The sequence below is a fragment of the Chinchilla lanigera genome, unplaced genomic scaffold (genome assembly GCF_000276665.1).
Source record: "Chinchilla lanigera isolate Chin_1 unplaced genomic scaffold, ChiLan1.0 scaffold00049, whole genome shotgun sequence".
Taxonomy (NCBI): domain Eukaryota; kingdom Metazoa; phylum Chordata; class Mammalia; order Rodentia; family Chinchillidae; genus Chinchilla; species Chinchilla lanigera.
Genome location: NW_004955450.1, coordinates 7,149,199 through 7,163,358, shown reverse-complemented (window position 1 = coordinate 7,163,358; position 14,160 = coordinate 7,149,199). Strand labels below are relative to the sequence as shown.

Below are 14,160 nucleotides of genomic sequence, written 5' to 3'. Positions count from 1 at the left end.
GGAACCGAACTCACGACCTTGCGCTTGCCAGGCAGGCGCTTTGCCACTGAGCTAAATCCCCAGCCCCTCACGCACACCTTTCTTAAGGAATAGAAATCCGGCATTTGCCAGACACAGTGGGGCATGCCTGTAATACCAGCAGCTCTGAAGCCTGAGACTGGAGGATGCCAGGTTCAACGTCAGCCTGGACAACTTAGTAAGACCTTGTCTCAGAATAAAAAATGTAAAGGGGCTGAGGAGTATAGTGTAGTGAGAGAGCACTTACCTAGCGTGTGAGGCCCAGAGGAAGGGAGAAATCCAGCATGTTACTTTTCATTAAATATTTTCATTTGAAGCTGGGCGTGGTGGCACACACGTATAATCCCAGCACTCTGGAGGCTGAGGCAGGAGGACTGTCTTGAGTTTGAGGCCAGCCTGAACTACAAGGCTGCCTCAAAAATAACATTTTTTTTTTCATCTGAGGTTTGTATTTTTATCTCATTACTGTAAAAAATGCTTATTGTAGGGAGAATAAGGAAGGGCTGCATGTAATACAATAAGTAGCTGTGGACTCACACCGTACAGTAAATTATAGAGTGACTGTGATCAACATGACCGGGACTGCTCCCTTTACTTGGCAGGCTGGAATCTGCCGTACATTGCCCAGGTGACTCGCATAAATCCTCACGTTTCCTGGTAACCCCGGCATTGTGAGCATAGCCACCTGACACACCCTCTGGCCAGGAAGACCAGCAAAGTCAGCTTCTCTCATCAGGACTGAAATGACATCATGTGACTTAAATGAAAACATCATTCTGACCGCGGTGTTGAGATTAGACTTGGGGGTGGAGGAGTAAGGCAAAGGTCGCAGCAGAGAGGCTGGTGGAGCTACCACTGCGGGATTCCGGGAGAAAACAGCTGTGGCTCTGACGCGGTGGTCATAGTGCAGCTGGTGAAGAGAAGTCAGATTCTGGGTATAATTTGAGGCTGGAGCCATCAGGTTTTCCTGACTGATTGGATGGGGGTGAGCAAGAGAAGAGTCGAGGTTTATGCACGTAGCAGTAGGGAGGGAGGGATGGGTTGATGGAAAAGATGGGCGGTGAAGTTGTGAGTGTTTTTCATGAACTTTTGGACCTCAGTGAAGGTGGCAGTAACTTGGAAATACACGTGTCTGCAATTCCAAAGAAAGGTCTGGCCTGGAGATAGAATTTGGGGATGGTCCGTATAAATTGTGTTAAAGAGACTGCTCAGAAATGAATGACAAAGGGGCCTGAGGATGGGAACTCCCAGGAGCATTGCAGCATTTCAGGAGCAGGAAGTCGGGAAGGAAGCCTCAAAGAAGGTGGGAGGCAGTCAGTGTGGTAGCACCATGAGAGTATGGCGCCTCCGAAACTGGGGCAAAAAAGCTCCAGGAAGAAGTCTGCCGGCTGTGTCAGGTGTCGTGTCGTGCTGCTCAGGTCACATAGTGTGAGCACCACAAATTCCCAGTTGGGTTTGAAAGCAAAGATGTCAGTGCTTTTCCTTGAAAAGCCCGGTGTGGCTTTTCCCAGGCAGCAGCTAAGGTATTAGGACATAAATACTTAAGTGACTTGGTCCTAACTACTTAAAAAGGAAACGATAAAGCACTCCTTTTGGCTTAAGGGGCATTATGAAAGCCACACTGGCATAGCAAGAGAACGCAAAGTAAGGAGATGTGGACACCGCTGCTGTGGAGGGTTATGCTACCTGCGCACTTTGCTAAAGGGCAGAACACATCTCATCATTTCTTCGTTCATGCTGAAAATTTGAGTTAGTAATTTTAAGTCTGACCAGATTAGAAGCGTTAATAAAATTGAGCTGATACAGGTGTTGAATAAAAGTACTTGTCCTATGCAACGTCAGTAATACATGTTTGCATGAATTTTTCTTCTTGCCTCCATAGGTATGGTCTGAATATGCGTTGCTTGGCAGCCCGGGTCAACTACAAGACTTTGATTGTCATCTGTGCACTCTTCACTCTGGTCACGGTACTTCTGTGGAACAAGTGCTCCAGGGATAAAGCAGTCCAGTTTCCGCGACATTTGAATGGCGGCTTCCGAGGGGATGGATTAGAGAAAAGAGCAGCGGCGTCCGAGAGTAACCACTACCTGAACCATGGGGCCAGAGCGCACTCGGAGGAGGCCTTGCCCCAGGAGCAGCAGAGAGCGCCCCCTGTCGTCGGGGGTTTCAACAGCAATGGGGGAAGCAAGGTGCTGGGGCTCAAATACGAGGAAATTGACTGTCTCATAAATGACGAACACACGATTAAAGGGAGACGAGAGGGGAACGAAGTCTTTCTTCCATTCACGTGGGTAGAGAAATACTTTGACGTTTATGGAAAGGTGGTCCAGTATGATGGCTACGAGCGGTTTGAATTCTCACACAGCTATTCCAAAGTCTACGCACAGAGAGCTCCTTACCACCCCGATGGGGTGTTCATGTCCTTTGAAGGCTACAACGTGGAAGTCCGAGACAGAGTCAAGTGCATAAGTGGGGTTGAAGGTGAGTGTCTGTCTCCTCCGCCTGCGTGCCTCCAGCCTGGTTACGCTGAGGACTAAGAACCCGTGCTGTGAACCACACGGCAGGTGCACAGGCCAGGGCAGGAGACCTTTCGTGGCTCCGCCTCACAAGGAGGAATAGGTTAGGTCTGAACCGTGAGTAAATAGGGTTATTCCGTCACTGCCTGAGTCTAGAGTTCTCACAGCTGGGGGCGAGGCCCAGCATGTCCACAAGACTGGCTTGTAACGTACAGTTACCCGCTGGGGTTGGAATCTGAAATGTCCTCTCACAGCTCGTGTGCTCAAGGGCTGGTCCCCAGGGCAGCAGCATGCAGAGCTTGGGCCTTTGTGGGGTGAGGAGACCCTGAGGCCTCCGGCGTCGTCAGTGGACCCCTGGGGTACTGGGCTTCAGGAGGTGGGGCCTGGTTAGAGGAAGTGGTCACTGACGGGGCTGTGTCTCACTCTCCTCTCTGCTTCCCGGCTGCCGGGAGGCGAGCAGCCTGGCTCCGCACACCTTGTGCCACCACGTCCTGCCCACAGCAGTGGAGCCCGCCGGCCTGCCGCAGACGGAAGCCACGAGCCGGACGAGGTCGTTCCGCATTGCAGTGATCTCCTCAAGCACTGTGTCCCAGTGACCGAGAGCTACCGTGCTGCCCTGCGAGATGAGATAGAAGGGATACCCACCGGGCGGTGCCCATCCCAGCGCTGTCTTATTACCTGGCAGATGGGTGTCATTGCTGGGACGGTTCTAGTCCTCAGGCCCAGGCCGTATATAGGCACTGTTTGTTCTACACTTACACCAACCTCCTGTAGTCTATCTGTACTGGCTGTCATTGTCTTTAAAACCTGGGGCATTTGGATGTACTTAGTACATTTTGGAATTTACTTTTCAGATAATTTGTTGTTGTTGTTAGTACTGGGAATCGAACTCAGGACTTTGTGCTTACTAGGCAGGCACTTATGCCCCTGAGCTATATCCCCAGCCCCAGGAATTTACTTTTCAAACATAGGATTGATCAGGAAAAAAAAATTGAATTTGCTTTTAAAGTACATCATTCATTCATTCATTTACTGTCTTTTTGAGACAGGGTCTCACTATGCAGTTTAGGCTGGTCTTGAGCTCACTATGTAGCCAAGGCTGGCCTCAAACTCGGAATGATCCTCCTGTCTCAGCCTCCCAAGTGCTGGGGTTACAGGCATGCGCCACCACACCAGGCTAAAATACATCATTTAAACCGAATAAATAACAGTGTGTTTGGAGATTGTTTGGTTTGGTTTTTATTTTATTCCGTTTTCCTTATTTTGTTATAAAGTGATTTTAATTTCAATTTTCATTTTAATACTAGGCTTGATTTAATATTTATTTATAAAACCTGTGTCGAAACAAGCTTTCCACCTACTGTGTATTTTCCCTTTGGAATGCAGCATGCCTACCTGGTGACGTGGATGTTGTCAGGTTCCTCAGGCCCACGGAGCACAGCCTGTGCCTGAAGTGCAGGTGTTTATGCATCACATTAGCAAATTGAAGTCTGTATATTCTTTTGCAGGATTTTGCCTCTGTTTTTATTATTTAGACAAGTTTTTAAACATTTACGAAATGTTTAGAAGGGGGAAGGCGACAAACTCACCTATGTATGCTCACTTCTTCAAGATAACTATTACCATTTTTGTATATTCCTTGAAGGTCTTTATAGTTAGACATGTTTGTCCTGCTTTTAATGACATTTCCTATACAAGGATTTGGGAGAGTGCAGTGGTATCTTGGTTTATGAACTTAAATTATTTTATGACTTGGAGGAAGATGGTTCCATTTGTGTATGTGTGGGGAAGATGGCCCCGTGGTCGTGTTTGTCACCCGATGTGGAGTTTGTACACAGAAGCAAAGTTTTGCCGAATACTTCTGTGAACCAAACTGCTTGCAAACAGAAGCATTTTTGGACTGAGGTGTTGCTGTAGTAGTTTGGTGGAGACTTCAGTATTCCCTTGGCTAGCATCTCAGAGAGCAGCGTGGAGGGGTGAGTGAGTGGTCATGGGAGACAGAGCCAGGGCACGGGGCCGGCCAGTTGGGCTTACCTTTTATGTCAACCCTTTGGGAGAAGCGACTGAGGTCCTGGGAGAGTTGCACTACAAGGAGACTCCTGCCTTAAATATTCTCTCACCTCCCACACCAGCGCACTGCAGACCACACTTCCAACACGAGAGTCGTCGGGGACACATACACACCGTACTCACACCGTAGCTGTCCCTAGTTCCTTGAAGGCGCATTAAAGCACGTGTAATTTTGTAGGCCCCAGTCTCTGTTGTGCCAGTCAGATACTTGTTAATTCTTTGTAGAATAACAAATCCGATAATAGCGCATCTCTCAGAGCCTGCAGCATGATTCAACAGTCTGCAGTGTAGTGATGTAGGTCCCAAGTAGGACATCACTAAAACACTAATACCAGATACTGAAATGTTTGCTTTTCATCTTGAGATAATCCACTAGTGGATTATTTTAAGACTCTGTGGTCAAATAAAATTCTATCTTTTAAGAACGCCTTGTTCATAAGTGTATTTTTTGTTTTCTGAGGGTTTGTTGGTTTTGTTTTGCTTTTGTTTTTTGAGGCAGGCTCTCCCTGTGTAGTTCAGACTGCCCTTGAAGTTACTATATGGTCCAAGCTGGCCTTGAATGCATGGCAATCCTCCTGTCTCAGCCTCCAGAGTGCTAGGATTACAGGCATGGGCCACCATGTCCATCCCAAGAATTACATTTTGATAGGAAGGATATGAAAAAGAATTTCAAATTGTGTTTATATTTCAGGTTGCCTGGGTATAACTTTCTTCAGCAAATACTTTAACTGTCAGATGATGTACTTCATTATTAGATCATACCTTGACACTGGAGAGTCAAGTAAATAGTTAACAAAATCGTTAAGTACAAATGTTCAAGAAAAATTCAGGATTAATATTTAGACTAAAATGTAGTGACCTGTATGTGCTTCTAAATTGTACAAAATTTGCATCTGTGAGACAGGATCATAAAAGCTCTGTAGCTAGTAGCGGAAGTAATGCATGTAGAGAATCTGTGAAAGGTAATTTGTAACATGGCAGGGCCATCAACAAATAATGAGAAAGCGTGAGTACTTCACCTCTGGGTAATTTGGTACCAATTTCTACTAATTATGAAAGCTCCAAAGTTGCTGCTAGACCTAAAACCCAGCAATAAAATTGTGAGGAGTGGTATTCAGAGTAGGTTTGTACTATCTGGGTGTGATTATTCGTTTTATTTCTGTGTTTACAGGTGTGCCATTATCTACACAGTGGGGACCTCAAGGCTATTTCTACCCAATCCAGATTGCACAGTATGGCCTGAGTCATTACAGCAAAAATCTGACTGAGAAACCCCCTCATATCGAGGTCTATGAAACAGCAGAAGACAGGGACAGAAGCAGCAAAGCTAGTGACTGGACCGTGCCCAAGGGCTGCTTCATGGCCAGCGTGGCTGATAAGACTAGGTTCACCAACGTTAAGCAGTTCATTGCCCCGGGTAAGTAATATACTCTATGTGGCTGCTAATTTCATATTGATTTATGGCGCCTGGTACTCCCTTAAAACTTTAATGTTTTTTAAAAACGTGTTAGCAGACCGTTTATTTTACATACGTAATAAATGGTGTCACCCAAGTGAAATCCCTGAAGAAGAAAGAGGTAAGAGAGCAAGGCTGTGAAGAAGTCTTTATCGTGTGAAGAGCCAAACCTTAGACTGAATGTCACGATCCAGGTTACCGAGGAGGGATCCGTATCCCAGAGGAAGAAGCCTATGGATTTGGTTTGTCTTGTTTTATTTTGCAGTGCTGGGAATCAGGCTCGGGGTGATGTGCATGCTAGGCCAGGGTTCTGCCACGGCAGCTGCACCCCAGCTTGGTGTATTGTAGTTTTTCAGTGCAGTGTACACTCATACCTTGGTACTTGGTTGCTTTGAAACTCGTCAGATTTGGTACTGTACACATTTTAATGTAAAAACCTTGTCCCAGTACCAATCAGTTGTTTGGTACATAACACACAAGCTAGAACTGTCTGTGTCAGCTGCCTCCTGACCCTCTGCCCTTTCCAGGCAAGGCCATCTCTTGGGTACTCACCATCTTCGGTACTTACCACGCCTCCCAGAACCGATAGACAAGTCCCACAGTGCGCTGTAGTTTCATTTAGAAAACTTTTATGGAGAGCAATCCTTTTCTCTGCATATCTTTCACCAAGAGCCTTTCAGTTTTTTTAAGAAAATGTAACATCACCAAATAGGCCTGCTTCCATATTGAATTTTGCTGATGTACTAAATTATCTCAAACTTCATAGAAAACCATTTTCATTAATAAAATCATTTATAAAATCAAATTAACTTTATGCAGCATTTCCCCTTTTACAAAGACAGTCTCATTAATTAGGGTGTAATGTATTTTCTGCACTGATCAATATCCATGAGAATTAATGAGTCCATTACTTAAAAAGACAGTGAAATCATCTTAGCACCTCAGGCTTAACTCTCTGGGAGAAATGTTGTCAAGATCAGAATGCATCCCCTCCTCTCCATCCACCCTAGATTCGGTAAATAACAAAGAGGAAAGGTTAGGAGACCTTCTCTGTATTCTCTCCTTGTCCTTTATTGATGACTGTGTAACTCACAGACCTTGAAAGCCGCAATACAAATCTACTCTCTAGATGACCTTAAGTAATGGATTTATGAGTGTTTAATGCAGTGCAAATAATGGATGACCTTTAGTTTTTATTCTGTGACTAGAACTTCTTTTCCCCTCCTGGCATTCTGTGATATTCCAGTATGTAGGGCATCTTTGCTTATTGTAAAACAGTAGGCTTGACGGGTGGGCAATTACAAGGAGATGTTTAAGAATATTTAGCTTGTGATACCTAAGAGGTTACCGCAGCAGGAAATTATTACACCAAGCAGAGCTTTGGGTTTCGGGTTCACCCAAAGAGCTTAGTTTATATTAATATGGGGTCTAGATTAGGCTTGCAAATAGCAGCCCTCACCCTGGTCTCCTCGAGTGGGAGAGGTTTTCTTAGTACAGGCTTTCGGACACTGTCCTGTTCAGAGCAGTGGTTTTCATGGCACACTCCAAGGAGCCCTGGGTTATGCAGAAGATAGATGCCCACATCCTATGTAAGCGAGCCTCACCTTGGCCCTTCACTGAACTGTGGCCAGCAGCTGGAGGTAGAACTTCCGTAGATGGTTTAAGCATTAGGAGGAGAGACCTGGGTGGCAGCCATTGGCCGGTGGGCCACACCTAACCAGGGTAGGATCCCTCTCATAAGTGTGCTAGCTGGGAGAGGGGAGTGTCTTTGACACCCAGAGTGTGCCGGTATCGCGTTATGCTAGGCAGGAGGGAGCATGGGCCGGAGTCCCCTGAGCAGCAGAGGGCACCGAAGAGGTGGGGTTGCTGTGCTGATGGCGGTGACAGCCGAGGCTCTCAGCAGGGACAGGCCCGCGGGGGCGGGGCTCGGGCCCTCTGAGCTCAGGAAATCAGGACGCGCAGAAGAGCGTGGGTGTGGTGAGAAGAGGCTTGGAGGCCGGGGCTGGATGCTGCTGGCCTTTTTGTGTTTCTTGGCCTTGAGGTTTTTTCCCCCGAAAGGAAACAAGAATCATCTAAAGAACCATTCTGTGAGTCTGTAGCATGTTTCTTATTGTCTTGTTGGACAATGTTTTCTCTTCCTGACTGTAAAAGTGAATGAATGGAAACATCATGCCAGTCCTACTCCGCTAAATGACTTCAGCCTCCCTCCCCGAGAGCCCGCTGTATTTCCTCCCGCGACCGTACTGCCTGCCTCGTCGCTGTTCTTTCGCAGGCTCCTCGTGAGCTTCTCTTCTGCTGCCTGCTGCTCGTCCCGGCCATCTGAGGCTGAGAACACGGCCGCCTCTCTCAGTGGGCAGACCTGCCGCCTCAGCGGATGGGTGCTGCCCGTGGTGTTGCAGGTGAAAACTGAAAGATCTTTTTAGTTTTATCGAGATGTGACTGACAAATAAAATTTGATATATTTAAGTTATACAGTACAATGCTTATATATATATATTTTTATATTTAATTGATTGCCACAGCCGTTAGTCAGCACATCCATCACCTCATGCAGTTGCCGTGGGGAGGGTGAGAACGCTGACGCTCTCCCCTCAGCGCAGCAGTATTACCTGCTGTCACCATGCTAGCCCTTAGATCCCCAGAGCTTTCCTGTTCTAACTGAAGGCTTTCTTTGTCCTGTGACCAACCTTTTCCCACCTTCCTGCCCTGCCAGCCACCATCCTACAGTCTGCGTTCCCCTCCCGCCCTTCTCAGGTGGCACAGTGTCTTTCTCTGCCTCATTTCACCAGCGTTACACACTCGGAGTCTATCCAAGCTGCTGCAGATGTCAGAGTTTCCTTTCCCATGACTGAATATCCCGTCACATGTACAACCCGTGTATTACAGATGCTCAGCCCGTGAATGGGCTCCTGGATGATTTCCATGTCCTGGCTATTGTGAATTGTCCTGCGATGAACATGGGGGTCCAGATGTCATTTCTCCCGGGCTGATACCCAGAAATGGGATTGCTGGTGGTTCTGTTTGTAGTTTTTGAGCAACCTCTGTCCTGTTTTCCAAAATGGCAGTGCCAGCTTCCATCACCTCTCCAAGCACGCGGGTCCCTTGGCTCCGTGTCCCCGGCAGTGTTTTGTCAGCATTTGTCTGTTGATGGTGTCTGTTCACACGGGTGTGAGGTGAAATTTCACTGTGGCTTAGATTTATAGTACCCTGGTGATCAGGATGTCAAGTGCCCCTTGGCCCTTCGTATGTCTTCTTCGGAAAATGTCTAGTCAGACCCTTTGCCCATTGCTTAGTTGATTTTTCTTCCACTGAGTGGTAGGAGTTTCTGACGTACCCTGGATATTAACCCCTATTGCATAAATGATTTGCAGATACTTCCTCCCATTCTGTAGGTTGTCTTTTCATTTGTTGAGCAGTTGCTTTTCTGTGCAGAAACTTTGTAGTTTGCTGTAGTCCCACTTTCTTGTTTTTGCTTTTTTTGTTGCCTATTCGTTTAGTGTCAAATCAAAAAATGATTGCCGAGACCAGTGTCAGGATTGCTTCTAAATGTTTGTCATCCTTTGTTGACGAGGGTACATACCGCGCTTTCCAAAAATAAACAATTACAGTAACTCCTGGGAATGACTGCTCAGAAGGGGTAAGGGGCCATGAATTTCAAACAGTAGGAAAATGAAAATTCTCTATTAGTAGATTTGAAGCAGAGGTCCCCAGATGGTGTCATGTTTCCAGAGAGCCGAAAGCCTTGCCGGTTGTAGTTCCAAACTATTGCCACAGCCGTCCCATTGTTCAGATTCCCCCGAACACTGTTGGCAGGTTATTTCATGCCCTACGTACATCTGAGGACTATGATTGTTGATTACTTAACTTAAATTGAGGATTGTGGCTTCGTCATTACTGCTGAATGACTCAGGAACGCCCTCTGCTGGTATTAAGTTTGTAGGAAAATTAGTGGGTTTTTTAAGGGTTACCTCCCATGACATCATTTGTTATTGAATTCTTTGGACTGATCTGGTATAGTAGGACATAATAAGATGATTGATTGAACCATGTCATTTCATTAACTTTCTATAATAAAGTGAGAATTAGGGCAGAACTGTGGGAGGAAATGGCTCCTTCTCCAGTGTCATGTCATCTGGACTTTTAAAGATGGGTCACTGTTACCCAGTTTGCCGGGAGTAGATGTCATCGTCAATGACGCGGTCTGATGAATGCGGCATTGCCTTAGCAGTGAGGGCTCGGGACAGACTGCTGGGCTGCAGGGCCTTCATCCTGAGGGACCCTCAGTCAGTGCGGAGTGCTGCAGTGTTTCAGGGCTGCTGTGCCGAGCTTCAGACTCCGTTTCACTGTAGAAGCAGGAAGATGCAAGTTAAGAGAAAGTACATGTTGACATCTTGCCAGGTAAAATGAATTGTTCCTGAATGAAAAGTTTACTTCTGAAATCAGTTTTTGAAAAGTCACTCGAAGCATTATCGGATGCATCACAATGCTCTCATTCTTGAGGCGGCTTTCATAGCTGTCTCTTCCGGCAAAGGCAGTAGTTCTCATTAAGAGCCTTGGGCCACAGGTGTGCGTGCCGCTGGACTCCTGCGTTGCAAGGGTGAAATGGTCAGCTGAGCGCCCCGGGGCTGTGCCCGCTGCACACATTGTCACAGGGCCACGTTTCCCATCGTCCCTCCTGGTGACGTACTGAAGACCTCCCCCAAGACTGTCCAACCCCGAGATCTGATTTTATGGCTGTGCCTAAGAAATAACCTTCTCGTTGACTGATGTCGTAAGGGTGACACTCCCAATATCGTTTGTCTCCCTGACAGTCTTCGAACCTGGATCTGGGAAACTTGGATTTTACACCCTGCTCTACTACTAATTAGCTTCTGGCCTTGGGAAAACCATTTAATCTTGCCACACTAGCATACCTCCGTCTGTAAAAGGAAAAGAATCATTGCAGCTGTATCAGCCTCAGATTTTTTTTTTTTTTTTTTTTTTTTTTTTTCTCCGGTACCGGGACCCGAACTCACGACCTTGCGCTTGCCAGGCAGGCGCTTTTGCCGCTGAGCTAAATCCCCAGCCCCCTAGCCTCAGATTTTAAGGATCAAATGAGATCATTTACGGGTGTATGTTTTTGAAATTTAAGTATAAAGATTGCTGCTTCTCTTTGGGAGTTCAGATTGGTATTACGTATTTAGTTATTGTTCTTGCTGCCGTTTGTCTCAATATGTTCAGTTGCTTTTCTTAGTAGCAATAGATGAGTAAGATTCAGAGAACCATGTTCCTGAAAGTCAGCTGCCGTCGTGCTATCTAGCTATGTGAGAAGGGTTTCCTGTTGAATAACTTGTCCGATAAAGCAGCAACTTCTAAAATTTACTGTTTCAGAAGCATGAGATAGTTAGTGATAATAATCACTGTCGTTTATTACTGTGTTTCAAGCTATTGTCTTTTTATAAATTCACACAGTTGCCCTGCAGGGTAACATTATCTCTCATGGGAGGAAACGGAGACTCAAAGGAGTGTATGTTGTGCTCCCAAGACTAGTAGTAGAATAGGAAACCAAGTCCAAAAAGACAAAAAAAAAAAAGAAAGAATTCTTAGTCTAATGCTCAGAAACCATCAGGAACTCACTGGCTCTATCATTTGTTAATGAATAATTTAGTAAAGAATAAAAATAATCTGATATGCAAAGTACCCAGCTAGAGAATTTATATAATTTGTTATAATTTCATACAGGCAGTGCTGCCAAGGATAAGTTGCAGTTACTTAATGCGAAAGTGCTTGGACTCTAACAACTCTTTGTTGGCCTGTCCCCTCTGCAGAAACCAGCGAAGGTGTGTCCTTGCAACTGGGAAACACAAAGGATTTTATTATTTCATTTGACCTCAAGTTCTTGACGAATGGGAGTGTGTCCGTGGTTCTGGAGACCACAGAAAAGAACCAGCTTTTCACTGTGCATTATGTCTCGAACATGCAGCTGATTGCTTTTAAGGAAAGAGACGTGTACTATGGCATCGGGCCCAGAACTTCATGGAGCACGGTGACCAGGGACCTGGTCACAGACCTCAGGAAAGGAGTGGGTCTGTCCAACACAAAAGCTGTCAAGCCAACCAAAATAATGCCCAGAAAGGTGGTCAGGTTGATTGCGAAGGGGAAGGGATTCCTGGACAATATCACCATCTCTACCACAGCCCACATGGCCGCATTCTTCGCTGCCAGTGATTGGCTGGTAAGGAACCAGGACGAGAAAGGGGGCTGGCCCATTATGGTGACCCGCAAGTTAGGGGAAGGCTTTAAGTCCCTAGAGCCAGGCTGGTACTCGGCCATGGCCCAAGGGCAAGCCATGTCTACGCTGGTCAGGGCGTATCTGTTAACGAAAGACCACACATTCCTCAATTCAGCTTTAAGGGCAACGGCCCCGTACAAGTTTCTGTCGGAGCAGCATGGAGTCAAAGCTGTGTTTATGAATAAGCATGACTGGTATGAAGAGTATCCAACCACCCCTAGCTCTTTCGTTCTAAATGGCTTTATGTATTCCTTAATCGGGCTGTATGACTTAAAAGAAACTGCAGGGGAAAAGCTGGGCAAAGAGGCAAAGTCCTTGTACGAGCGCGGCATGGAGTCCCTCAAAGCCATGCTGCCTCTGTACGACACTGGCTCAGGAACCATCTACGACCTCCGACACTTCATGCTGGGCATCGCACCCAACCTGGCCCGCTGGGACTACCACACCACCCACATCAACCAGCTGCAGCTGCTCAGTACCATCGATGAGTCCCCTGTCTTCAAGGAATTCGTCAGGAGGTGGAAGAGCTACCTTAAAGGCAGCAGGGCAAAGCACAACTAGAGCTCACGACCAAAACCGCATGGAGCCTCCTGTGAACAGGAGCTGCGGGCGCTGTCTCAGCGGAGCGCGGGCGCGTGTTAAAAGGTTGTGTACCAGGTTTTGTGGGCGATAGCAAAGGGATAAGTGATCCTTAAAAACACTCTTCTGAAATAATTGCATTCCGTGGCTGGGTATTTGGAAAGTAGGTGGCATTTAGAACAGAGAGTGTTTATGAGTCCGGGCTGAATAGAGGCGTCCGTCTTCGCCTCTCCTCTCCATGGTCATGCGCGCTGTCCAGTCCCTCCGCGACCACACGGGGAAGAGGACGGTAAGTAGCTCTCCCTGGCCGGCTGCCTCGCACTTAACCTGAAAACTTAGTACGGAGCTCTTTTACAGTGTGACTATTCCTATTTATATTGAGCGCAGACTTTAAAACAATGCCGCTGTAATACAGTAAATGTGTACTTGTAGCCTGCTTAGAGGACTGTGTGCAACTATTGAAAAACACGTTTCTCTCCTGTGGACTCGTTTCTTGGGAGCGAATGAGAATTTGTTGCATTTGTTCAACTTGTTATATACGGAGAATATTTCAAATTATGGTTTTTTTCGCAATGTGTAAATTAAAAACACAGTGTTCAGGCTTCACAGTTCTATAATGTAAGCACAACTTAAAATGAAACTTAGTGACTGCACAAGAAATTACAGATATATTACCTGTTTTGTGAATCTTGATCTACAATCAGTAAACGTTTGATAATCAGTCTGTCCCTCAGTCCCCAAAGTGGTGATTTTTCACTATTGAGAATTTTGTATTTAATTTTAGACTATGCGTTGAGAGTTTTATCTACTTTAGGGGGACATTATGTGGAATATTTATTACCATCCTGACTTTGGGAAGGAGCTAGTAATTTTAAGCCCACCCTTATAGGACTTTCCGCCTTTAAGGAAAAATAGTGGGTTAAATATCACGTATATGAGTCACAATTTTTTCTGCCTAGATTATTCTTGACTATCACTTTCCAAATTGTGATTCCGCTGTTTTTTTCTTTGAAATTAAATTTTAATTTATTCCAGCTATTAAATGAAAGAGATGCTACTTAATTTACTATCCATTAATACTCAGATCTTTCTTTAGGGTGTGGACCCTACGGAACCTCACGTAAGTAGGTTTCATAGCCGTTATGCTGGGGCAGTGTCCATCAAGCCTCAGGCGTTAAGTTCAAACCAGCAAGGGTTGGATTGCTGCAGGATTTGTTTAGGGTGTAATAGTACCCTGAAGTGGTACCGTC

The 14,160-nt window shown here is 46.0% G+C and overlaps 1 protein-coding gene and 1 long non-coding RNA gene across 5 annotated transcripts in view; one reads left to right on the top strand and one right to left on the bottom strand.

The window, feature by feature from the left end:
- LOC102016865 overlaps positions 1-359 on the bottom strand; it is a 20,927-nt gene extending 20,568 nt beyond the window's left edge. The window contains exon 1 of the long non-coding RNA XR_262539.1: positions 266-359. This is a non-coding gene — a long non-coding RNA (uncharacterized LOC102016865). The remainder of the gene's footprint in view (positions 1-265) is intronic.
- The window catches only part of Glce (glucuronic acid epimerase), a 77,115-nt gene extending 63,477 nt beyond the window's left edge, over positions 1-13,638 (top strand). For all 4 annotated transcript variants that reach the window (XM_005393666.2, XM_005393663.2, XM_005393665.2 and 1 more), the window contains 3 exons: positions 1,901-2,499; positions 5,776-6,021; positions 11,868-13,638. In XM_005393666.2, the coding sequence (XP_005393723.1) occupies positions 1,914-2,499; positions 5,776-6,021; positions 11,868-12,892 (1,857 nt within the window). In that variant the 5' untranslated portion in view covers positions 1,901-1,913 and the 3' untranslated portion in view covers positions 12,893-13,638. The remainder of the gene's footprint in view (positions 1-1,900; positions 2,500-5,775; positions 6,022-11,867) is intronic.
- Positions 13,639-14,160: the final 522 nt, after the last annotated feature.